Source organism: Bidens hawaiensis, unplaced genomic scaffold (assembly GCF_021521415.1).
Source record: "Bidens hawaiensis isolate Kalapana, Puna unplaced genomic scaffold, B.hawaiensis_p1.1 tig00020517_1, whole genome shotgun sequence".
In the NCBI taxonomy this organism is placed as follows: domain Eukaryota; kingdom Viridiplantae; phylum Streptophyta; class Magnoliopsida; order Asterales; family Asteraceae; genus Bidens; species Bidens hawaiensis.
The window spans coordinates 322,583-348,127 of NW_027493135.1; the positions used below are offsets into that span (position 1 = coordinate 322,583).

At 34.8% G+C, this 25,545-nt stretch overlaps 3 protein-coding genes and 2 pseudogenes across 4 annotated transcripts; all 5 read left to right on the top strand.

The window, feature by feature from the left end:
- Positions 1-2,583: 2,583 nt before the first annotated feature.
- LOC143560959 (hyoscyamine 6-dioxygenase-like) lies at positions 2,584-4,630 on the top strand (annotated as a pseudogene).
- A 1,907-nt stretch (positions 4,631-6,537) lies between these two features.
- On the top strand, positions 6,538-9,364 carry LOC143560955 (hyoscyamine 6-dioxygenase-like). Its single transcript, XM_077049137.1, has 4 exons — positions 6,538-6,729; positions 6,827-7,077; positions 8,162-8,474; positions 9,098-9,364. The coding sequence occupies exons 1-4, from the start codon at positions 6,538-6,540 to the stop codon at positions 9,362-9,364; spliced, it is 1,023 nt and encodes a 340-aa protein (XP_076905252.1).
- A 945-nt stretch (positions 9,365-10,309) lies between these two features.
- Positions 10,310-16,620, top strand: LOC143560954 (hyoscyamine 6-dioxygenase-like). The gene is made up of 4 exons (XM_077049136.1): positions 10,310-10,504; positions 15,526-15,776; positions 15,974-16,289; positions 16,375-16,620. The coding sequence occupies exons 1-4, from the start codon at positions 10,310-10,312 to the stop codon at positions 16,618-16,620; spliced, it is 1,008 nt and encodes a 335-aa protein (XP_076905251.1).
- A 556-nt stretch (positions 16,621-17,176) lies between these two features.
- On the top strand, positions 17,177-19,357 carry LOC143560957 (hyoscyamine 6-dioxygenase-like; annotated as a pseudogene). Its single transcript, XR_013140210.1, has 4 exons — positions 17,177-17,856; positions 17,936-18,186; positions 18,646-18,964; positions 19,052-19,357. The product of XR_013140210.1 is annotated as a hyoscyamine 6-dioxygenase-like (transcript).
- Positions 19,358-23,553: 4,196 nt separating this feature from the next.
- LOC143560956 (hyoscyamine 6-dioxygenase-like) lies at positions 23,554-25,109 on the top strand. The gene is made up of 4 exons (XM_077049138.1): positions 23,554-23,754; positions 23,840-24,090; positions 24,460-24,778; positions 24,864-25,109. The coding sequence occupies exons 1-4, from the start codon at positions 23,560-23,562 to the stop codon at positions 25,107-25,109; spliced, it is 1,011 nt and encodes a 336-aa protein (XP_076905253.1). The 5' UTR covers positions 23,554-23,559.
- Positions 25,110-25,545: the final 436 nt, after the last annotated feature.

Consider the following 25,545-nt stretch of genomic DNA (forward strand, 5'->3'; position numbering starts at 1 on the left):
GGCCTTGTTCGTGTTCGTTCGGTTCACTTACAGTCCTAATCGGATGTGATTTAATCTTTGGGTCGGGTTACTTAGGTTTCAAAGTTGAAGACGATAGCTTATTGAACATTTAATAATTTTCTGTTAAGGTGAATAAAAACCATCACATAATTCTCTCGTTTTATATTTTTTGTCAATTCGACACCAACTACATGCACAAAAATCAGGTTACTCATATATTTTCACTACAGATTTTGTGATTTATTCAGTTTCCATTTGCGTGTCAATGATTTGACTGAACATTTTTTTACTTCTTTGTTTTGTGTAACCATTACTGATGCGCTTATATTTTGTTACACCAGTTAACTTTAGCAACCATGGCCGTTTGACCCGAAACATTGTACCATTTATGTCTTTCATATGTACAAAACAAAATAATCTCTTGTAAGCATACAATCCTCACATGTTCGTCATGATTCCAACACATAATTTCCTAAAACTAAAAGAAATGGCAAGCCGGCAAGTCCGTTCACCCTTTAAATCTTCAAAAATATTAATCTCAAAAGTCAACCAACTCAATCCTTTAAATCATTCAACTATAACAATAATCACCATCCAAACCTTGCATATAATAACTATGGCGAACCTAGTTTCAACCTGGTCCATGTGGCATCCTGGTCCATGTGGCATCTTAGCCTACGACGGAATATGCCGAGACACGAACTGTTGGTTCACAGCTTACAAGGCACTAACCTAACAACATTGGTGACAATAACTAAATTACTTTATTAAATTCAAATCAAGTGCACAAGCCTCAAACAATTACAAATAAGAACAAAACAAATGATAAAAAATAATCAAATAAGTATCTTTTTATGTAGTAACCTAAAGCCAAACTAAACTAAGTTTTTCAACCACTTTAATCATTTAAGATAAACATCCTGCGATATGCGTAAAAATAGGTTTGTCAACAACACATGTTGAGAGTAACCACCAGATTTTTAATGTATTATATATATATATATATACGTAAAAAAATTACAGAATTTTTTATGCACCGAGTCGGCTTTTTACATATGTGTAAAAAACGTAAAAATTAGTATAATCACTTACATATTTATTCTTTCTCCAACTTTAATTTTCTAATCAGATTTAATCTCAACTACATAATCTAATCCATTTAATTAAATGTATGACTAAGAATGAAGTTCTTAAGTTCTTAAAACTCAACAAAGTTCTCAAAATATCAATCCCATATATATATATATAAACAAAAAAAAAATAATAAGCAAACCAATATTGTGAGTATCAGCAATTAAATAATAAGCAAGTAAGTGGTGTCAGTTGACCACTGCCTTGCCAATTGGGCTCTGGCTACTATGACAAATCAATGAGCTATGCTAGAATCAATGATGGACCTTTCCGAATGCTAGAATTAAACAAATAAGCAAGCAAGCAAATCGCAAATAAGCATTTAATTGATTAACAACACAATAAGCATGATTTGCTAGTTTTGGATAATATGTAATATGAAAGTATTAACAAGTACGCATAAAGTCTCCAAAAAGTATTTAAAATCAGTAGAAAAATGGAAGTGATTACTCACCTTATTAACAAGGCGAGTTTTAAAGATAATTAATAAGAGATAAACGAGAAACCAAACTTTAACATGATGACTGAGTTGATCCGAGCGAACTTGAAACTTAAAAACAGTATACTAGAATTAAAACCGAGAATAATGCAATTGGAATCAGATTAAAAGGATTTATAAAACTCAAGTTATTAGGTTTTTAAGATTTATACGAGCTGGTTCAGTTCAGAATCCAAACTTCAAGTCATGAGTTGGGTTTAACCAGTACACTCAAAATTTTATGGTAAACAAAAAAGTCTGCTGGTTTGAAATCTAGTTCTGACCAGAAGTTAGAGAAATCAGATAGTCAAATACGTTGACTATTATGCCCTTAAACGGGCCGGGGTCAAATTGACCACCTAAAATCCCTCAATCAGTAAAACTGATTGAGAACTTTTATTAATTAGATGAAAATACATATTTTATTATAAGACAACTTACTCGGAAAGATTGAGGAACAAGGAGATAAACGAGGTTAAAGAGTCTTGAAGCTTGAAAGTCAACGGAGGCTTGAAGAACTCGATTAATATTGAACAAACCAACAATGGGGAGAGGGAATTCATGAATCACAGAAATGGTGGCTGATGTTTCAGTAGTTTCTAGGGTTTAGAACATGTATTGATTAAATATTAAAGGTTAAAACTTGTTTATTAGGCAAACAACTCGATTAGGAAACGAAATGATCAACAAATGACAAAATCGGGCATACTAACTCAAAGATTTCGGCTTTACAAACAAGAAAACCAATTTGAACATGCTACAATAGTAGATTAATTATCTTGGACCTTAATTTTCGTTATTTGGGTTGGTTTAGGGAAGATTTAGCTTTAAAAGCTGTATAAACGCGTAAAAACAAAAACTGGTCGTGCAGACCCATCCTCCGTGTGGCGCGAAGCATGAGGCTTCACCCCTCAGTGCGCTAGGAATGATCAAATGTTTAAGTTTAGGCAATTTTAGCCATTGTACTTCTATAAATGCGATATTTAGCCATTTTAAGCGATTGCAAGGGTTTCTAAGGGTTGTTTGACAAGTTTGAAACTTTTGAAAATATAAAAGAAGTTAAATCAAGTTAATCACTAATAATTACAAGTTTTTATTCATACAAAAGATCCGAATTACATTCCCGAATTGGGTAAACAAATACGAATACGGAAAGTCCGAAATGTTACAACTACTCAAATATTAACTGAAAACTACATCTTCCCTGTCGATCAACGTCCAGGATCAGTCGATGTTCCTTTATGCCAAAACATCCCACTGATTGACCTGTCCACAAGTCAAAGTCAAACAGTTCAACAAATACTCCATGCATGCCAAGAATTTAGATTCTTTCAGGTTAGATGATAATTTAACTTACTCCAATTTTAGTTCTTTTGAAGTTAAGCTTTTGTATTCTGATATTGTAAGTAGGTGATCAATCTTCAGTTCAAAAAGTCAATCTGACATCTGCTGATGACACTATAGAAGTAGTTATTTTTACAGTCCATGTCAAAGAATTCTTTAACATGTCTAATAAGGAGAAGGAGAAACTATAGTCGAACGATCCGAAAAAAGTCTCAAACTTTACACAAGTGGTTTCAATTATTTGCACGAAGAAATTCGTTATGGCTAGACAATTTATGACACCCTGTCATCCGTTAGACGAATAGGCTCACTCATGGCCCCAAAGACCTACCAAATACCGGCAAAATGACACAAATCGCAATCTTGAATTTGGATATGCACTCATTAGGTTGACTCGACCTATAAAGCCTGTCAAAACAAGTGACTTTTATAAAACTTGTTAACTGTCCAAAACCGTTGTTTGTCCACCACCTGCATGTTGTTGCCATCATCACCGCCCACTAGCCACCATAAAAAGAATATAGCAGGTGAAATCATTTCAATACCTTTTTTTCTAGTAAAATAACTCATTTTAATCCGATTTCATTTTGGCTGGAACTTTTGATCCGAACCAAATTGATACATTTAAACAGCCTAATTTGACCGAACTCATGTTGACCGTTATCCGACCAACCTAGTCTGCCTGTTTTGCTAGGCTTATGTGTTGTTATTGATATAAAAACAATATAACGCGACGACAATCCTAATATAAATCTCCTAATAAAAACGATTTAGGGGGTTTTACATACCGTGATTACTTTTCAACTAGTTCACCTATTTCACATTTCCTTTTTGCTAAAATTTTCCCATCTTATATTATGAAAAACACAACCCAACTAGATTGAAATAATGAACTTGAAAATGATCTACCTAATGATTGATTTAGTGAAAGTTAATGTTGCTTGCTTTGTTTTGAAGAGACATTTGTAGGAAAATACTAGTTAGAAGTGCGGAAATTGTCATTGAGAATGTTAGAGCTAATACGTGAAGGACTAGGACTTGAACCAGGATATTTTGGAGAAGAGCTAACCGGGGCTCAATTGTTGTCGGTCAACCACTACCCTCGATGTCCAGATCCCAGTTTGACATTAGGGTTACCAAAACACGCGCGTTGATCCTAATATTATAACCGTTCCTTTACAAGAAAGTGTTAAGGGGCTTCAAGATTTCAAGGATGGGCAGTGGCTCGGCGTTGAGCCACTACCTCATGCCTTTGTGGTTAATAGGCCACCAATTACCGGTGGTTGTTTTCACTTTTTTTTTTCACAAATAATTATTTTTTTGCGCTAAAAAGTGTAAATAACCATTGTGTAATCACTTTTTTAGATAAATTAGCAGCGGAAACCTAAGAAGCGTGGATCATAGAGCGGTAACAAAGTTGAGGGAGGCTCTGACTACGATTGTGAGTTTCATTCATCATTGTCAAGACACCATCATAGAACGAGGCCAATCGATGATCGAGACAAATGCACCTTGCGTTTTACCCTTAAAATTCAAAGATTTCTTGAACGAGGCAAATCGATGATCGACACAAATGCACCTTGAGTTTTACCCTTAAAATTCAAAGATTTCTTGAAGTTGTATGAAGAGAAGGGAGACACTGAAGCAATAGTGGAAGTGCATAAGTTTAAATCTTAGAAACATATGGCTAATCTCATGTTAATGTAATAAAAAAAAATAATATAAACCTTATATATGTCAGGTGTTCTAATATTCATTTATGCAATTGATAGGCGATAGCTTGAACTATAGCACATCCTTTAGCATGCACGATAATGAAGCACTGAGTTCTAGTCTTGTCGTTCAGAGGTAACTCTTTTTTTCTCTTTGAAAGACATATTTTTTTTGTTTTATGAGACTTGAATTGAATTCAAGACTTTTAGCTGTATATGACTGATTTTTTTGAGATATCTTGGATTTAAATATGGTTCAAGGAAAATTATCAAAAATAAACATATGCAAATCAATGTTTCCAAAATGAATATTGAATTTTCAAATTTCAAAGAAAAATTGGAAATAAATAATTCCATATTTTGTATATTGGCCGATAATAATCCCATATTTAAAAATCATTAGCAACGGTCCCACCTTTTAACTATTTTTGTCATACTGGTTCTCAATTAAAAAATACTTAACGTCGTTATGTTTTTTCCCTAGTTTCAAACCGATGTTTTAGGGCTTTTGATCGGAAGAACGATATGAGTCAACTGATGTAAAACTTATCTCGAAACGGTGATTCAAATGGCTTGATTTTTGTTAATTGGACATTCAAGCACCCGAATTGAAACATTGTTTCGTCGTTTGGATCACCATTTCGAGATAAGTTTTACATCGGTCAACTCGTATCCTTTTTCTGATCAAAAGCCCTAAAACATCGATTTGAAACTATGAAAAAACTTAACGACGTTAAGTATTTTTTAACGAAGGACCACTGTGACAAAAATAGTTGAAAGATGGGACCATTGGTAGTGATTTTTAAAGATGTGATTATTATCGACTAATACACAAAAGATGAATTATTTATTTCCAATTTTCGAATTTAAAAAATAAATGTATTCTTAGTGTAAAAAGGTCAGCGATACATAGATCTTTTTATGCAAACACATTCCACGTGGACACATTAGTTAATGACTTGATACAGTACTCTTTGTAGGAAAAATGCTTTGAAAAAAACTTTGTGCGAATGCAGACTCCATGTGAGGCATCAAATGTTTCTGCGGGACCATGGACGGCGTATATGTTTTAACATCACACAAAAGTATTTTAATTTTTTTTTTCAAATTTTTAAGTTTAAAAATTTTAAATCTTAAATTTATTTACGTTAAGTTATCTTTTTATTTTAAAAACTAATTAAATTTCTTTAAAGTTAACCATTCTTTTTTAATTTTACATATTACTTTCTAAATATAAAAAAAATATATGTTTAGTTTTAGATATTATAGTTTAATAAAAAAAATTTATATATTATAAACTAAAATCTTGGTGCATCACCCGCATCTTGCTGATGACCGTTGATTTTTTTGTACGGAACGAACAAAGATGTCCCGCCGATAACTATTGATATATTTTGTGGCTGGACGCATAAAGCAAGGCCTTTAATTTCGAATAAATGTTACACGTGTCTAGTTGATGGCATGTCCACATAGAGTTAAAAAGGCTATTGTGTGGCCCGAAATTTTCTTATTAAGGGTCTATATTTATTTTTATGAGTTGGAAAGCCAATTTTGTGTTTGAATACATAGGATTGGTTATATGTTTACTTAGAAGAATTTTTTTTAAAGAAAAATCGATCACCACAAATGATTAATTAATTTAATCTTGCATTTAATATTTGCACGGCACCCAAATTTAATTACATAGCGTTGTCAATGATGGCATCTTTTAACAGGATTTATATGTCTTTTATCATAAGAATTATAGAAACAATACAAATGTATTAACTTGATGGCATCTACTTGCAACTTTGGACGGCATGTTCATGTTATAAAACCCCATTTTAAAGCCTACAATTGGTACTTGTTTCTAAACTTGTTTAAGGGTTACTCATGGCTAAACTTGTTTCTAGCTGGTCTAATGGAGTTAACTCCGTTCCTAAAGACTATGTACTACCACCCGAAAGGCGAGCCGGAGATTTTGTCACAGTTTGCAATGAAATTCCTCTGATCGATCTTGAGGACGATCGGTCTGATATCGTCCGACAAATTATAAAAGCTTGTCAAGAATTTGGTGTATTTCAGGTTTTTTTTATAAGTTGTAAACATATGTAATATGTTCATATCTTTAGCTAATGATCAAGAAATATAGTTGTTTAAGAATTCTTGGTTTCGTTAACAGGTGATTAATCATGGGGTTTCTGATAAGATGATGGAGGGCATGATGGCTTTGTATGATGAGTTCTTTAACTTGCCGGTTGAAGACAAACTAGGCATTTACTCGGAGAAACCGCTTAAGGGGTGTACGCTTTACACTAGCGGATTGGAGTATGCAAAAGAGGATGTTCATTATTGGAAAGACACGTTGAAGCACCCATGTTATCCTATACAAGAACACTCGCCATCTTGGCCTAATAAGCCAGCAAGATACAGGTAAGTAAGGTAACACATAGACATGACTGAATCTTAGTAGCAATAGTTGCTACACAGATACTAGCATTGTAGGCCCACAATTACTCGGATCTTAGCACAATGTCTGGTGCCAATCCCCAATTGCCTGATCCTAGTTTTCTTAAAAACTTGGTATCGTTTTGGTATTGTTGCCGGCGCCGATATGTTTCTTTCAGTACCGGTACCGTTTGCTCATCCCTACTTATGGCCCCTGATGGAACCAGAACAAACTCAAGGGCCCGGGTTAACTTTTATTGTTGTATTTACGATCGTAGACGACTATTATCTTTTAACAATCAACGTGCTACAAATACCAAAATGTAAATTTTTCTTAACATTGTCTTAATATTAAATTGATATTTAAATGCCTTTGCAGAAAAAAAACTTGTTTTTAAAAATTAATATCAAATTGATACTAAATAACTTGATGTCGTTAATTTAATTGACCGGATAAAAAATTATATAAAAAAAATAAATTTAGCCATCAAATAATAATAAAAAATAATATTAAAATATTCATTTCTTAGACTCCTAACAATAAGAAAATATTATTCAAATATAGGAAAAAAAACTAAATGCTTATTCCAAAATTAGTAAACAAACTAAAAAAGTAAATAAAAAACATCAACTTACAAAGTTGGTTAAATAGAAATAAACAATTGGTTTAAACCTTTTTAACTTATTCACTATCTAAAAAAGCCCAGAACATTTTTATACAGTTGTTTATAAAGGTCCGGTAATCTATAGGTCATCTTTCTCATGTTATTGTGGTTGCTTTAAGCAAAGCCGTTGGTAACTAGAAAATAAATCTGTCTACTAAGTTTCACCCTTTTTTCATCTCAATACTCTTTAGGGGTGTCCTAGTACTGGCTCAGGGGTATCCCAATATATAAAATAGAAAAGAAAAACTCTAATTACAAGGGTATTTATATTGGATAAGCTCATGCACAAGCCCACCTAAGCCAAAACATAAACAGACCGACTACTAACTGCACTAACAGATTTTTGGTACGATAGTCTTATAGTTTGGTCTTATAAATACTTGTGTTTGATTGCATGTTTTTAGGAAAGAAGTGGGGAGATACGTGGTTGAAGTACGGAAAATGGGATTCAAGATCTTGGATTTAATCCGGGAAGGACTTGGTTTAAAAGAAGGGTGCTTCAATGAAGTAAGCCATGAACATGCGATGGCGATTAACCATTACCCGCCATGTCCGGACCCAAGTGTAGCCATGGGCATAGCTGGTCACAATGACCCTAATCTCATAACATTCCTTCAACAAGACCACTATGGGCTACAAATATACAAGGATGGGAAATGGATGGGTGTTGACCCAATTCCTAATGCTTTTGTGGTCAACCTCGGTTACCAATTCCATGTAAGATTGAAACATCTCTAATGCATCCAAATTTAAAAATACTTATTTTCTTTACAATCTACCGTTAGTTACAAACAACCTTATTTAAAACTATCATCACCTTTTATTTTTTTTTTCGTAATCAGTTTGTTTATTATAATAATTAGTACTTATTTATTTTTAAAATTTGTATTATTTATTAAATTTATAAAACTTCAAAAAAGATTTAAAAGTTTTTTAATTTAAAAAATCATTTTTTTCTAAAACAAGAAAGAAAGTATATATAAAAACCTCAAAACACACACACACATTTTAACCACTCTCTCGTCGTCACCGTACCCACCTCTTCCATTTTCCTTATTTGGGATACGTCCTATGTCGACCGGTTAAAATAAGAAAAAAGTAAAAGATAAGAGCCTTACTTGGCCAACCCCCCCCCCCCCCCCCCCCTTGAACACGGAACACCTCACAGATGCTCACTCCAACATGACGCACCCGTCGGCTGTTGTCACCTCGTCTCACCCATTGGAGAGAATAGTTTTTATATTTTTTTCATCCTAAGATTAATGAAGTTGCCACAAGATATAAATTATAAATTTTTTTTTCTCTAAAATTCAATTTTAATATTTTTTTTTTTGGTGTAGGCCATAAGTAACGGGAAGCTAAAATGTGTGGAACATCGTGGTCTTTTGAATTCAAGTGTCTCTCGAACATCCATTGTTACATTTTTTGGTCCAAATCCGGAACTTCCCATTGTTGTTGAACCTGCAAAAGAGTTGGTTACGTCGAGCAATCCCCAGATGTTCAAAGCATATCGGTACAACGAGTTCATAGCAAATTACTTGGCCCGAGCCTACATTCGCCGACCAGGTCCTTTCAGTGGATCTGCATTGGATCCTTACCGGCTCTAGAAATATGCTTTTGGAAACTCTGTATGATATTGGTTTTGTACATTAATGCATGTTTCTTTTAATTAATAAATTTCTTTTAAGACTTGAATAGGCATAAATTGGTTAAATGATTAATCCAGATAAATAAAATGTTATTTGATAAATGAGGGTGCCTAATATGCTACAAATGTAATTTAACTATATCCCAAATTTTCTATAAATTAGTGTCGCTCCCGGGGCCTCGAAGCACGCTATAAATATTTCCCGGGAAGTTGTGGAGCTGGAATTTGTTTGTATAGTGTGAATGTGTGATGAGAAAGAAGTAAAGGTTGGGAATAACACCATCTTTTGGATCGACTGGTGGTGCCAAGAGCTGGTCCAAAACTAATCAAATCTTACCCGAAACCACATCTTCCCTGTCGATCAACGTCCAGGATCACTCGATATTCCCTTATGCCAAAACATCCCACTGATTGACCTCTCCGCAATTAATCATAGTCAAATAGTTCACGAAATACTACATGCTTTTCAAATATCAATCAAAATCCGAATCTGAAAATTTGGATATCTAAGACTTGGATAATTTGGAATCGGATTTTTAGATATTTTGGATACGGATTCGGATGTGGATTTTTTGAACAACCTTAGCTATAACATTTGTTTAAAGGTACTTTATCCATCAATCAAACTAAATCCAGAAATCGTGACACTTTTTTAGTATGAAGAAGTTCATACCCCAAATATGTTAAAGGTTGTAGAATAACTTTGATATTTAAATAACCCTTGTGTAGGACACCCTTGTTAAATCACCAATTATAGGTGCATTAATAATCAAAAGTCGTTGTCCTAAAAGGCTAAAATAAATGGATCGCCCACAGCTGGTGACTTTTGATATCATCACCGACATTCATTTCAAATCACAAATTACTGAAGCCTTCAAATTGTAAAACTACAACAACAAAAACTATGGCAAATCTAGTTTCAACTTGGTCCAAAACTACTCAAATCTTACCTGGAAACTACATCTTCCCCGTCAATCAACGTCCAGGGCCCGTTGAGGTTTCGTTATGCCAAAGCATCCCATTGATTGACCTCTCTACAAGTCATAGTCAACAAGTTCAAGAAATACTACAGGCTTGTCAAGAATTCGGATTCTTTCAGGTTAATCCTTCATTTTATAATCCATATGATCCAATTTCAATTCTTTTGAGTTTAATGGGGTATTTGGGATTCCTTATTTTACCTCCTTATAACTTTTTCTATAAGTTAATAAGTTACAACTTTGTAACTTATTACGTATTAACTGTTGGAGATAATTCAAATTCATGTAACCGTTGAAGGGAAGTTGGAAGATATCACAAAGTCAATAAAAGTCTGGGTCTATTGCTGGATCTTGTTTTGTTATTCTGCACGTTTGATTTTCCTAGTTAATAGGTTAGTTAGTTTTTCATTTGATCAAGTCTTTTTAGTTTACGTTGTATTCTGCCTATTTAATGGCCACCTGATTATTGAATAAAGTATCTCTCAATCATTCAACAAACTATCAAACCTTGTTATTATTAATCGTGATATCAATCTGCTACAACAGATTGGTATCAGAGCAACCAGGTTCTGTAAACACATAAGCTCATAATTCCTTGTCCTCAACCAATGATTTCTATCAAAAACCCTAATTGCTGTGCTGCTGCTCATCTGTCTAATGGCCTCTAATACTAGTGGTATTCCCTCTACACCTCTTCCAATTTTCAAAGGAGAAGGCTATGAATTTTGGAAGATTCGTATGAGGACGATCCTCATATCTCAAGATCTTTGGGATTATGTGGGGACGGGCTATAATGATGCGGATGGAGATCGAGTAAGGCTCAGAGATACAGAAAGAAGGATGCAAAGGCGCTGTCCTTGATTCAGTCCGCTGTGCATGACGATATTTTCTCTCGAATTGCGGGAGCTACATCGTCCAAGCAAGCCTGGACACTCTTGCAAAACGAGTACCAAGGTGATTCTAAGGTTCAAATGGTTAAATTGCAAGGACTCCGGCGGGAGTTTGAAACCATTCAGATGAAGGAAGGAGAGCCAGTAGCAGATTTTTTGTCAAAAGTTATGAAGATAGTAAATCAGAAACGAGCTTATGGAGAAGCGGTGACGGATCAGACGGTTGTTGAGGAGGTTCTTCGAAGTTTGCCGGCTAGATGGGACCATGTTGTTGCTGCGATTGAAGAATCAAAGGACCTGAGCAGACTTTCATATGATCAGCTTATGGGATCATTACAAGCTCATGAAACTCGGGTTAACCGAGGTGTCCAGACTCCTGTTGAAGAACAAGTGCCGCAAGCAAAGGAAGACGATAATACTAGATTGTTTGCACGTGGAAGAGGTCGAGCACCCTTTAGGAGTCGAGGCAGAGGCCGTGGTAGAAGTTTTAGAAGAGGGAAAAGTACTGTTGAATGCTATAATTGTCATCAAATGGGGCACCTAAGTCGTGATTGCTGGAGTGAACCTCAGGCGGGTACGGTTCAAGAAGGAGAAGGTGATGAGGATGAGGAAGGACATGTGCATGTTGCACTTGCATGCGATGACAAGAAAAATGAAATCGGAACTGCCCTTATGGCAAACGATTATACCATCAAAACCAAGGACATTTGGTTCTTGGATAGTGGTTGCTCTAACCACATGACAGGAGAGAAATCCTTGTTTGATCATCTTGACCATTCAAAGAAAGTAAAAGTTCGGATGGGAAATGGTAAGAAGATCCAAGTAGAAGGAAAAGGAATGGTGAGACTTGAAGTTATGGCTGGGAAACATAAAGCCATAAGTGATGTCCAATATGCTCCTGAACTTGATTTCAATCTCTTGAGTGTAGGCCAACTAATGAGTGTTGGTCACAAGTTGTTATTTGATGAAGGGGTATGCACCATAACAAATAAAAGGACCGGAAAGGATGTATGCACGGTTCCTATGGCAGGTAACAAAACATTTCCATTAAATGTTACGCATACTGATACAGTTGGGCTTGCTGCCATTGGTGATGAAACGAATATTTGGCATTTAAGATATGGCCATTTGAACGAGAGAAGTCTACAAAGTCTTAGTACCAAGAATATGGTGTATGGACTGCCAAAAGTGAAAAGTTGGAATGTCTGTGAGGGGTGTGTCGAAGGAAAACAGACCCGTGAAGAGTTTCCCCAGCATGGTTTTCGAACAATCCAAATCTTAGACCTTATTCATGCCGATGTATGTGGGCCGATGCCTGTCGAGTCCTTAGGAGGTAACAAATACTTCCATCTATTTACTGATGATCTCAGTCGAATGACGTGGGTATATTTTTTGCATGATAAGTCTGAAGTGTTTAACAAGTTTAAGTTATTCAAAGTAAAAGTTGAAAAAGAAACAGGCCTAAAGATCAAGGCGTTGCGGTCGGATCGAGGGGGTGAATTTATTTCAAAAGAATTCATGAAATACTGTGAAGAAGAGGGCATACGAAGAGATTTGACAACACCATATACTCCACAACAAAATGGAGTATCCGAAAGAAAGAATCGAACGGTTGTTGAAATGGCAACAAGTATGCTACAAGAGAAGAACATAAGTAAAGTTTTTTGGGGAGAGGCCGTAGCTACTGCAATTTATATCAGAAATATGTCTCCTACACGTGCAATCAATGATCAAACACCCTATGAAGTATGGTACAATCGAAAACCTTCTATTCACCATCTTAAAGTATTTGGCTGTGTTTGTTATGGGTTAAAGCCTAAGCAACATCGAAAAAACTTTGATTCCAAAACTCGTAAATGCATATTCATTGGTTACTCGTTGAATTCTAAAGCATATAGAGTGTTTGATCCAGCAACTAGTACTGTTATTATTAGCAGAGATGTAACCTTTGATGAGCTAGCAAAATGGAGCTCAAAAGGTGAAGGAAGACATGAATTACCTGTTGAATTCATATGTGATGAGGGTAGTACAAGCGGTTACTGTCCAAGTACTAATGGGCCAGATGATGGGTTGAATGGTGAACAGCAGGGTCCAAGAAGCAACGAACAGTTAAGCCCAAGTAATGAAGAAAGATTAGGAACTCCGGTTAGTGTGACTACTGGTTCGAATGATACTCTAAAAAGCAAAACACCCAAGGTACGTCGACTAACAGACATTTATGAGTCCACTCTTCCTATGGAAGATTATGAAGCATGTCAACTCGCTCTCTCATCCATGGAACCATGTTCGTTTGATGAAGCTGTGGTTCATAAAGAGTGGGTAGAGGCTATGGAAACTGAGTTCCGGGCCTTGAAAAAACATAACACCTGGTCACTAACAGAGCTACCTAATGGTAAACGAGCCATAGGTCTGAAATGGGTGTATAAGCTCAAGCTCACAGCCAATGGTGATGTTCAAAAGCATAAGGCTCGTCTTGTTGTGAAAGGGTATGCACAAGAATATGGTGTGGACTATGAGGAGACATTCTCTCCAGTGGCAAGATTTGAAACCATCCAAGTAATAATATCTTTGGCTGCACAACAAGGCTGGGATATTTTTCAATTTGATGTGAAGTTGGCTTTTCTAAACGGGTCTCTTAAGGAGGAAGTATATGTAATTCAACCCCCTGGGTTTGAAATTGAAGGACAGGAGAACAAAGTGTATAAGTTACACAAGGCATTGTATGGGTTGAAGCAGGCGCCAAGGGCTTGGTATGAACGTATTAACACATATTTTCAACAACACTCGTACATCCGACTCAAAAGTGAACCAACGGTGTATGTTAAAAAGGTTAGTGCCACTGATCTGATCTTAGTATGTTTGTATGTTGATGATATAATATACACTAGCTCTTCAAAAGAATTGTTATCTGAGTTTAAGGCTAAGATGGTAAGAGAATTTGAGATGACTGATCTTGGAAGGTTAACTTATTTTCTTGGTTTGGGAGTAACACAAAGAGATGATGGTATCTTTGTGTCTCAAAAGAAGTATGCAATTGATGTGTTAAAAAGGTTTGGGATGGAGAGTTGCACTGCTGCAGTTACTCCTATGAATTGTGGTGAGAAGTTGCGAACCGATGATACAAATAGTCAAGTTGATGAAAGAATGTTCAGAAGTTTAGTAGGAGGGCTGCTGTATTTAACCCATACGCGACCTGAATTAGTCTACTCAGTTGGTGTTATCTCACGATACATGCATAAACCAGCAGCTTGTCACTATGGAGCTGCAAAGAGGGTGTTAAGGTATATTGCAGGAACAGTAGATTATGGGTTATTGTATGAACGAGGAAGAAATGTTCATCTAGAGGGCTATACGGATAGTGATTGGGCCAGTTCCATCGATGACAGGAAGAGTATTTCGGCTTATGTTTTCTCAACTGGAGCAGGGGCGGTTTCATGGTGCTCAAGAAAGCAATCTGTTGTTGCACTCTCATCCACCGAAGCTGAGTTCATAGCAGCCAACAGTGCAGCATGTCAAGCAATGTGGTTGAGAAAGTTATTAACTGAGCTAGGTCAGATGCAAGAAGAGGCAACACGAATTTACTGTGATAATGTATCAGCAATATTTTTGTCAAAAAATGCTGCTCTCCACAAAAGAAGTAAACACATTGATATCAAGTACCACTACATTAAAGAGCTGGTGGAAGAAAATGAAGTAGAGCTCAGATCATGCTACACTCAAGAACAGGTTGCTGATGTATTAACTAAGGTGCTTGGGACAAAACAGTTCTGTTATCTGCGCGAAAGGTTGGGTGTAAGAAAATTTGAATTAAGAGAGGATGTTGGAGATAATTCAAATTCATGTAACCGTTGAAGGGAAGTTGGAAGATATCACAAAGTCAATAAAAGTCTGGGTCTATTGCTGGATCTTGTTTTGTTATTCTGCACGTTTGATTTTCCTAGTTAATAGGTTAGTTAGTTTTTCATTTGATCAAGTCTTTTTAGTTTACGTTGTATTCTGCCTATTTAATGGCCACCTGATTATTGAATAAAGTATCTCTCAATCATTCAACAAACTATCAAACCTTGTTATTATTAATCGTGATATCAATCAGCTACAACATTAACGTATCCCCTCATAATAACATACAACATCAAACACCATTTAACTTTTTCAAAAACTTATAAGTCATAAGTTGCTTAAAATAAGCAATCCCAAACACCCCCTAATTAAGTTATGTAATTTGATATTGTTTATTTTTAACTAGCTAGGCGATAAATCATGGAGTTTCTGAATATCTAATTGACAAAACCATGAAAGTATGTAAAGAATTCTTCAACATGCCCAATGAGGAGAAGGAGAAACTATACACGAACGATCTGACAAAAGGTTATAGATTTTTCACAAGTAGTTATGATTACATTAACGAAAAAATTCATTTTTGGCGAGACAATCTTCAACATCAGTGTCACCCTATAGATGAATGGGTTCACTCATGGCCCGAAAAACCCACCAATTATAGGTAAAATGATCCAAATCACAACCTATAGTTTTATAATTATAAAGTCTGGTTACAGGCCGAAACTAGTTCGGGATAAAATTGACCGTTTTCTAATAGCATCAATTTGATTCCTGTTAAAATGATGACCCAAATTAACTCTTTGTATAATTTCTAACGTATGATTTTGTGAAGGTTAATGTTTCTTGTTTTGTTTGAAGAGATGTTGTTCGAAAATACTCATTAGAAGTGCGGAAATTATCGTTGAGAATGTTGGAGCTAATTTGTGAAGGACTGGGACTTGAACATGGATGTTTTGAAGAGCTAACCGGAGCTCAGTTGTTGTCGATTAACCACTACCCTTGGTGGCCGGATCCTGGTCTTACGTTAGGGTTACCAAAGCATGCAGATCATAGTCTAATAACTGTACTCTTACAAGGAAGTGTTCATGGGCTTCAGGTTTGCAAGGATGGAAAGTGGCTCAATGTTGGGCCAGTGCCTCATGCTTTTGTGGTTAACATCGGTCACCAATTACACGTGCCCATTTCCACTATGTTTTAATCGTACATGGTCATTTTTTGATTTAAAAATGTGAATTAAAATAGGTGGAACTGTGTTTTAGGTAATTAGCAACGGGAAGCTAAGAAGCGCGGAGCATAGAGTAGTGACAAACTCGAGGGAGGCCCGGACATCGATTGTCAATTTCATCAATCCTTGTCGGGACACCATCGTAAAACCAGCTAAATCGATGAGCGGCACTGATGCCCCTCTCTTTAGACCCTACAAATATAAAGATTTCTTTAAATTATTCCATGAGAAGCAGGGCGACACTCAAGCAGTGATGAAAATTTATAAAATTAAACCTTAACAACAAATGGTTACCTCATGTTAATGTATCAAAAATGAAACCTATTGTCTAAAGTTTCAATCTTGTATGTTTTGGTTATGGGGCTCTAAAGCATGTACTGTAAACAATAGCTGAAACTATAATTTATTACTTTAGTGATCTGTATTTTTATAGCAATTTAGCCTCCATCATTCCACGGAACACTTTGCTTTAGTTTGTGGAAAATTACTTCCCAACATACAAAATGTAGTCTTCCTTATGAATACCTAAGAGGCGACTTGCTTTGTTTTGAAGAGACAATGTAGGAAAATAATCATTATAGTATCTTGATCTGGAGGTTAAGCTACATATGGAACAAGAACATTTTAATGATATTTTAGTGTGACGAAATTGGTATAGGTGAAAAGTTTTGGGTAAATGACTCAAATCTAGAGATACAGAGTCCTAGTTGATAGCGTCGCTCTGTATCCCCATATTTGGTTTGACAGCAATGGGAAGTTCCTGATTTGGACGAAAAAATGTGACAATGATTGTTCGAGAGACGGTTGAATTTAAAAGACCATGGTGACGTTCCATGCATTTTAGCTTCCTGATATTTATTTAAAAAAAACCCATTATATCACATAAAACTATAAGAGAATTGAGAAATTCTTGATCATAATTACTATAGTTAAGTACAAATATTGAGTTTTAACTTTCAACATGATATTTTAACCTATTCTAGAATTATGTTTTATTTATTTGCATGCGTATATATTTTGTTTTGACATGCTTTTTTATTAATAAACATGAACCAACAATGGGACAAAATGCCTGATAAGGAACCGTTTGTTTTCTTTCCTTTCATCTTTCAAGGGTAACAATTAAAATAATATCCAGCAAGCATCAAATCTTTACAGCTCGTTGTCGTGATTCCTTCACAAAATCTGTTAAAAAATGGATCGCCCGCAGCAGGTGACTTTCGAAATCTTGGCATTCATTTTAAATACACAAACTATTGAATTAGCCTTTAAACTGTAAAACTACAACAATAATCACAAACACATCGGTAGATCAACTTCTATGGCAAATCTAGTTTCAACTTGGTCCAAAACTACTCAAACTTTACCCGAAAATTACATCTTCCCTATCGATGAACGTCCAGGATCCGTCGATATTCCATTATTCCAAAACATCCCAATAATTGACCTCTCCACAAATCATAGTCAAACTGTTCAAGAAATACTCCATGCATGCCAAGCATTTGGATTCTTTCAAGTTAGTTACATCTTCATTTTGTTTGATAAAATTTCAATTCTTTTAAGTTTAGGTTTTGTTAATTTGATATTTTAACTAGGTGATCAATCATGGAGTTTCTAGAGATTTAATTGATGACACCATGGAAGTATTTAAAGAATTCTTCAGCATGCCAATTGAGGAGAAGGAGAAATTATACACGAATGATCCGACAAAAACTTGCAAACTTTACACAAGTGGCTATAATTACGTTAACGAAGAAATCCACTTCTGGCGAGACAATCTACGACATCCGTGTCATCCTATAGATGAGTGGGTTCACTCATGGCCCGAAAACCCTACCAATTATCGGTAAAATGACTCGAATCACAACCTTGAGTTTTATGAATTTAAATAAATCCGGCAAAACAGATATTTCTGGTACTGATGGGCCAAAAATGGTTCGGGTCAAAAGAACCGTTTAATAAAAGTATCAGTTCGATTCACATCAAAAGGATGGCTCAATATATCTCTTTGTATAATTTTAGTAGGCCCAGTTACTAGTTATATAATTCTAGCAGGCCTAAACATATACATGAACAATTCTTTTTGTCTATCTTTAAAACATTAACAAGTGAACTATAATTATACACAGTATAATTACAATAGTAATACAAAAAATGATTAGGAGTTTTAAACGCCAATGTAGATTTGAATAAAATCCTTTTAGCTAAAGTTATCCAAATAGCTAGGCTGATTAATAGTTAAATGCAATTTGTCATTTCTAATGTATGATTTTATGAAGGTTAATGTTTCTTGTTTTGTTTGAAGAGATGTTGTTGGAAAATACTCATTAGAAGTGCGGAAATTGTCGTTGAGAATATTGGAGCTAATTTGTGAATGACTAGGACTCGAACATGGATATTTTGGAGAAGATCTAACCGGAGCTCAACTGTTGTCAATTAACCACTACCCTCAATGCCCGGATCCTAGTTTTACATTAGGATTACAGAAACATGCTGATCCTAGTCTAATAACAGTGCTTTCACAAGGAAGTGTCAATGGGCTTCAGGTTTTCAAGGACGGGCAGTGGCTCGGTGTTGAGCCAGTGCCTCATGCTTTTGTAGTTAACATCGGCCACCAATTAAAGGTGGCAATTTCCACTACTTTTTGTTCATGTATATTACTCGTTTATCAACCAAAAAATGTGAATAACAATCAATGGAACTGTTTTAAGATAATTAGCAACGGGAAGCTAAGAAGCACGGAACATAGAGCAGTGACAAACTCAAGGGAGGCTCGGACATCAATTGTGACTTTCATAAATCCTTGTCAGGATACCATCGTAGAACCAGCTAAATCAATGGTCGGCACTGATGTCCCTCTTTTTCGACCAATCAAATATAAAGATTTCTTCAAGTTATTCGAAGAGAAGAAAGGAGACACTGAAGCAACTACCGACGTTTATAAGATTAAACCTTAACAACAAACATATGGATATCTCATGTTAGTGTATAAAAAATGAAACCTTTTGTCTAATGTTTTAATCTTGCACGATGTCACACAATTATCCTCCATCCAATTTGAACAATAAGAACTGAAGGGTCAATTAGAATATGCATGAAAATGGGCATCCTTTGAGAATGAATATATGTATATGCATGAAAGAAGGTTATAATTTATAAATAACAGCCTTTGTATTTCATTTCATTACTTGTACATCATATTACTGGCCCTTTGATTGCATCAATAAGCTTTAATCATGATGCATGTATTCAAACATATTTTCAATTTTCACTTGATTTTGTCAAAATTACTTGATGCGTTCTTTCTTATTTCCCTTACATTCGTGTAGGAAGGATAAGGAGAATTTAGCATTATATGCGAATTTCTAGAATTCGCTACGAAATTCTGCCCACTTTACAATGAAAAAGTGTTTATTGAAATTCAAACTTTTTATATACATTCCTTCACAATTTATAAAACATTTTGTTGCTTAATTTTTGATTGATTAATAAATAATGTTCATGTTTGCACGAATTGCATTAAAGAAACATTTTTGTTCATATCCGTTCATTGATAAAATGAACATGTTTGTGTTATGTCCGTTTCGTTTATACATTTATAAACAAATGGTTCAGGAATGTGAGTGAACGAACATAGGTTAGACTAGTTAAAAGTAATGTGAAGAACAATGTGTTGGGACTGACTGGTAAAAGAACTTTCATGTGTATATTAACGAACATAAATAAACTTAAGCAAACGTAAACTAACGAACACAAAAGAACGAACATAAACGATTTTAAATGAATGAACGTTTGGGAACATAAACCACCATTTGGGAATATGCACTATATTTGATCACCGGGTTGTTTTACGAACGATTATGCAGGGGCATTGGCGAAGTCAAGGTTTGCGGAAACGTTAGTACTTGGATCGATGTTTGACATATGTTTTAATTATATAGAAAAGGCAGGTTTGTTCTATTGTTCATCTGCTTTCAGATTTTGTCATATGCGTGTGTGTATTCTTGATTGATATTGTTAAATTTGGATTATTGTTGCAGGTTTCGGTGCATGTGATGTTAATTGGTTTAAATTTTGATTTGAGTTTGAAATTGTTAGTGGTACGGTTTAGTTAAAGGAGATGAAGGTGAAGGTGTGAAGATGATTAAGCAAAAGCCCGTTGTTGGCCGGGTATTTATCTGATGTTACTATGTTACAGTTATTTGTTACTGCTATTATCATTATCAAGTGCACAATATTTATTTGTGTTAATGTTAAATGGGCCCGACTAGTCTCGAGCTCAGCTCGTGAGTCATTTTTTAATGCTCTGGCTCGATAATTAAATGCGATTTATTTGAGGCACATTTGAACCCTATTGCTAACAAAAACAAACAAACAACTGTTTGAATGGAGGTTCAAGTGGTATATTATTTGAACTTCTATATGATTTTGAGATTTTGTAATTCATTTAAATGGATTTCTTTATGATTTATATATTACAAGGATGCAGATGATGCAACATCTCTAGTGGTACCGGCTGCTTCATTAGGGCCTGTGGGTTATTTTCCGGATAATGAAAAAACTGGCGCGCACGTGTTTAATATCAGTTGATGGTGCTTTTGTAGTCATTGAAACGGTCAAACCCAATATGAGATATTTATTTATTTTTATGTTAACGTTGAACATTTTTGATAGAGTTTCTAGTTTGATTTGTGTTTGCATCTACATTTTTGTAATTTTATAAATATTTTATGCAATGAAATTGCGACGGGCTGCGACAAAAAAAACGCTACATATTTGTCAAACCAGCCAGTGGTCGCAAATATTGGTAGTCGCAAAATTTGCTATAGCAGTAGCGGTCGGAACATTTGCTACCGCGGCAGCGGTCGGAATATTTGCTACCGCAGCAGCGGTTGGTATAACTGCGACTGCATCAGCGGTCGGAATATTTGCGACGGAATGGTGGTTGCAATCTAAAGGCGGTTGCAAAATCGTCGCAACAAGGCAATTGTGACCTGCGTTTTTCCGACCGCATTTTCAGTTGTAAAACGGTTGCAACTGGGCAATTGCGACTGTTTTGCAACCGAAAATGCGGTAGCAAATGCCTAGTTTTCTAGTAGTGCGATTTATAATACAAATAGGTGCAATTTATTTATAACTTAGTTAGAGATTATGATTTATTTATATTATATTAAAGTTTTATGCTTATGATATTATTATTATATAATATAATTACAAACTTTGGTGCCGCTAATTGCCGATTGGGCCATTTGGCGGCAACGTATTTGTCGTTGAATTTTGTTTTTTTTTTCGTTTTTTTTCTTATTTTAGTTCCAGTACTGTGAAAAATATAACAAAAACCGAACAAATTCGCGTAAACTCATTGCATTTTGTTTTAATTTCGGTGTCGTAACCAATATGATGGAAATCGGCCGAATTTGCGTAGACTCGCCATCTCAACTTTCGGAATCGGAAATGCTCGGATCTTCCCAACGCTCGAGTCTTTCCGGCAGACACCACTCAATTGATCCACCTCAAATTTTATATGTTTTTATTTTATCTTTTTCCGGTATCATAATGCACTTAACCGAAACCGACTAAATTTGCGTCGACTTACCGACTCAACGCCCTGGACCTACAACGTTTGGGTATACCATCGCTTGGGTTTTACCAACCTGCCCGGTATAACACTAGTTTGTAAACAAACATAAAATACGTCGCCGTAATGTTCGGGTAACAACGCTAGTTTTAGTTTATTTTATATATGTGTTTTGTTTCACAGCATGTGCTTTAATTTTACTTCAAGATGAATCTATATTTGGAATGAGAAATGTAAAAATTAGACTTGTATTTACGTTTGAAAAACATTTGTTTTAGATTGTATGTTATATGTTTTAAGGATTATAACGAATCCCTTGCCTTGATTGTTTTAAATAATTACGTTTTAAACATATCATTGAATCAGATAAGTTAAGTTTATGAAATTTTTGTTGGATTTAGATATTTATATAAATATATATTTAAATATAATGTTAATGTCATGTTTGCTATTGAATCTGTTTGTATGTCATCATCATCTCGAACAGAGTATATTATGTTTTTATACTATGACATGCAAGGTTTGGTCATGTGAATTATTTTAGAATGAAAGACATGTCTAAAATGAGTTAAATATCATATTTTGATATGCATTAAAAATGTCATACTTGTGAATTAACTAAATTGACAAACCATTTAAGGTTTCTTATACACCATAAGCAGGATGGTATGGCTAAAAGGAAATGGTCAATTACTTGATAATTATTGTCTTCTAAGTTTGATATAAAGGATCTACGGGAAGATGATGTTATCCTAGGTGAAATCATAAAAGGAGTAAACAATGGTAGAGTTATGGCTCGATCTCATTACATTAAGAAAATATTGAAGAAACTTAATCAGTTTGATTTTTTTGGTTAGTACTCCATTGATCCTAATATCAGGCTAATGCCTAATCAAGATAATTCTATTTGTCAGCTAGAGTATTCAAAGGTCATTGAATGTTGATGTATGCTATGATTAGCACATGAACTTACATAGCTTATGATGTGAGTAGGCTGAGCAAATATACTAGTAATCTTAGTGCTTAACATGGCAAACAGTGAACAGACTGCTTAAATACTTGAAAGAAAGAACTATGATTTGTGTTATTAAGGTTTTTTTTTTTTTTTTTTTTTAATTTTAGAAAGATATTTTGGTGCAAGTTGTATAACTAAATTGATGTGTATTCTCTTTTGGAAGAGGCTTCATTTATTATGTAATCAAAAAATGAACTTGCCTCACTTTGATAATGAACTTGCCTCCCTTTGACAATAAAACTCAAAAATGAAGAACCAAATAAAGAAAATCAAAAATGAAGTGGCCAAATCTGATAAAAACTATAAAAAAATAAAATAATTCGAAAAAACTTTATGGCACCGAAATCCTTTTTTTTTGTTTTAAATTATAGTATATTTAATAATAAAGATGCTATAGGTCCATATGGGTAATAATTCAAAAAGTTATGTTTAGTGGTTCATGACTCATTCTTTGCTATTTATTTGTTTTTTTCTCTTACATGTTTCATGGGTAACAATAATAAAAATATTAATATCCGCCGAGCATCAAATCTTCACATGTCGTTGTCGTGATTCCGACACAGAATTTTCTCAAAAGAATGCTCAACAACAAATAATCACCACCAACATCTTACAAATCAAAGTCTATGGCGAATCTAGTTTCAAGCTGGTTCAAAACTACTCGAATCTTACCGGAAAACTACATCTTCCCTGTCGATGAACGTCCAGGGTCCGTCGAGGTTCCATTATGTCGAAACATCCCACTGATTGATCTCTCTACAACTCAAAGTCAAATAGTTCAAGAAATACTTCATGCTTGTCAAGAATTTGGATTCTTTCAGGTTTCATCTTCATTTAGTTTTATCTAATTAATTTCAATTCTTTTGAACATAAGATTTGTATTTTGATATTTTTAGTTTTAACTAGGTGATTAATCATGGAGTTTCTGTAGATCTAATTAATGACACCATGGAACTATTTAAAGAAATCTTCAACATGCCCGTTGAGGAGAAGGAGAAACTATACACGAACGATCCAACAAAAAGTTACAAATTTTTCACCAGTAGTTATAATTACATTGATGAAAAAATTCATTTTTGGCGAGACAACCTACAACATCCGTGCCATCCTATAGATGAATGGGTTCACTCATGGCCCGAAAAACCTACCAATTATAGGTAAAATGATGCGAATCACAACCTTGAGTTTTATTTGATTTTTAAGGTTTGGTTACAATGTAAACTAGTTCGGGTTAAAACTGACCGTTTTATAAAACCATCGGTTTGATTCTTGTTAAAGTGACAACCCAAATTAATAGTTATTTATTTCTTTATAAAATACCAAAATGTGAATTAGGATTAATTACAGAAACCATATAATCACAATCGTAATACAAAAAAGATTTAGGAATTGTAATAATCTAGAATTTGAACAAAATTCTTTTTAGCTAAATATATCCAAATAGGCTCATTAATAGTTACACGCCACAATTTATCATTTCTAATGCATGATTTTATCAAGGTTAATGTTTGTTGTTTTATTTAAAGAAATGTTGTTCGAAAATACTCATTAGAAGTGCGGAAATTGTCATTGAGAATGTTGGAGCTAATTTGTGAAGGGTTGGGACTCAAACATGGATATTTTGGAGAAGAGCTAACCGGAGCTCAGTTGTTGTCGATTAACCACTATCCTCGATGCCCGGATCCTAGTTTGACGTTAGGAATACCAAAACACGCTGATCATAGTCTCATACCAATGCTTTTACAAGAAAGCATTCAAGGGCTTCAAGTTTTCAAGGATGGGCAGTGGTTCAATGTTGCGCCAGTGCCTCATGCTTTTGTGGTTAACATTGGTCACCAATTACAGGTGACCATTTCCACCATGTTTTAATCGTAATTTTGTCGTTTTTCGATTTAAAAATGTGAATTAAAATATGTGGAACTGTGTTTAGGTCATTAGCAACGGGAAGCTAAGAAGCGCAGAACATAGAGCAGTGACAAACTTGAGAGAGGCTCGAACATCGATTGCGAGCTTCATCTTTCCTTGTCAAGACACCATCATACAACCAGCTCAATTAATGAGCGACCTTGAAGTCCCACGTTTTCAACCCTTCAAATTCAAAGATTTCTCCAGGTTATTTCATGAGAAGATGGGAGACACTGAAGCAGTGATGAAAGTTTATAGAATTAAACCTTAACAACATATAGATATATCATGCTAATGTATCCAAAAGGAAACCTTTTGTCTAATGCTTTAATTTCGTATGTTTTGGTTATAGGGTGTTCTAAAACATTTTTTTTTTGGAAGGTTGATATTACTAAACGAAAAAAAAAAAAGAAGACAGCTAGCAAGAAGTGAGAAGCTCAAACATACAAAAAAAAAAGAAAAAGAAATATAGAATTATAATTAGTACCGACACCCTCTATAAAAGGAAATTCGTGAAATTAAATTTGCACCATTACCCATTCAAGGCTTGACCTCTTACTACGATGTTTCAACCACATGAAGGACACGAATTTGATGTCGTTCACCACTTTGGATATTTGAAAAGGCTCGTTATAAAAGATGGGGATATTGGATTTTAATAATCCAAACTTTGGCCTATTGGCCGATATTAATATCAACTTAAGAAT

What these genes read in the sequence shown, in the direction of transcription:
- LOC143560955 (XM_077049137.1), top strand. Translation starts at nt 6,538, where the DNA reads ATGGCTAAACTTGTTTCTAGCTGGTCTAATGGAGTTAACTCCGTTCCT. An exon ending in AAGAATTTGGTGTATTTCAG is followed by an intron (nt 6,730 to 6,826) that starts GTTTTTTTTATA and finishes TTTCGTTAACAG; the next exon opens with GTGATTAATCATGGGGTTTC. An exon ending in AATAAGCCAGCAAGATACAG is followed by an intron (nt 7,078 to 8,161) that starts GTAAGTAAGGTA and finishes GCATGTTTTTAG; the next exon opens with GAAAGAAGTGGGGAGATACG.
- LOC143560954 (XM_077049136.1), top strand. Translation starts at nt 10,310, where the DNA reads ATGGCAAATCTAGTTTCAACTTGGTCCAAAACTACTCAAATCTTACCT. An exon ending in GAAAAACCCACCAATTATAG is followed by an intron (nt 15,777 to 15,973) that starts GTAAAATGATCC and finishes TTTTGTTTGAAG; the next exon opens with AGATGTTGTTCGAAAATACT. An exon ending in ACATCGGTCACCAATTACAC is followed by an intron (nt 16,290 to 16,374) that starts GTGCCCATTTCC and finishes ACTGTGTTTTAG; the next exon opens with GTAATTAGCAACGGGAAGCT.
- LOC143560956 (XM_077049138.1), top strand. Translation starts at nt 23,560, where the DNA reads ATGGCGAATCTAGTTTCAAGCTGGTTCAAAACTACTCGAATCTTACCG. An exon ending in GAAAAACCTACCAATTATAG is followed by an intron (nt 24,091 to 24,459) that starts GTAAAATGATGC and finishes TTTTATTTAAAG; the next exon opens with AAATGTTGTTCGAAAATACT. An exon ending in ACATTGGTCACCAATTACAG is followed by an intron (nt 24,779 to 24,863) that starts GTGACCATTTCC and finishes AACTGTGTTTAG; the next exon opens with GTCATTAGCAACGGGAAGCT.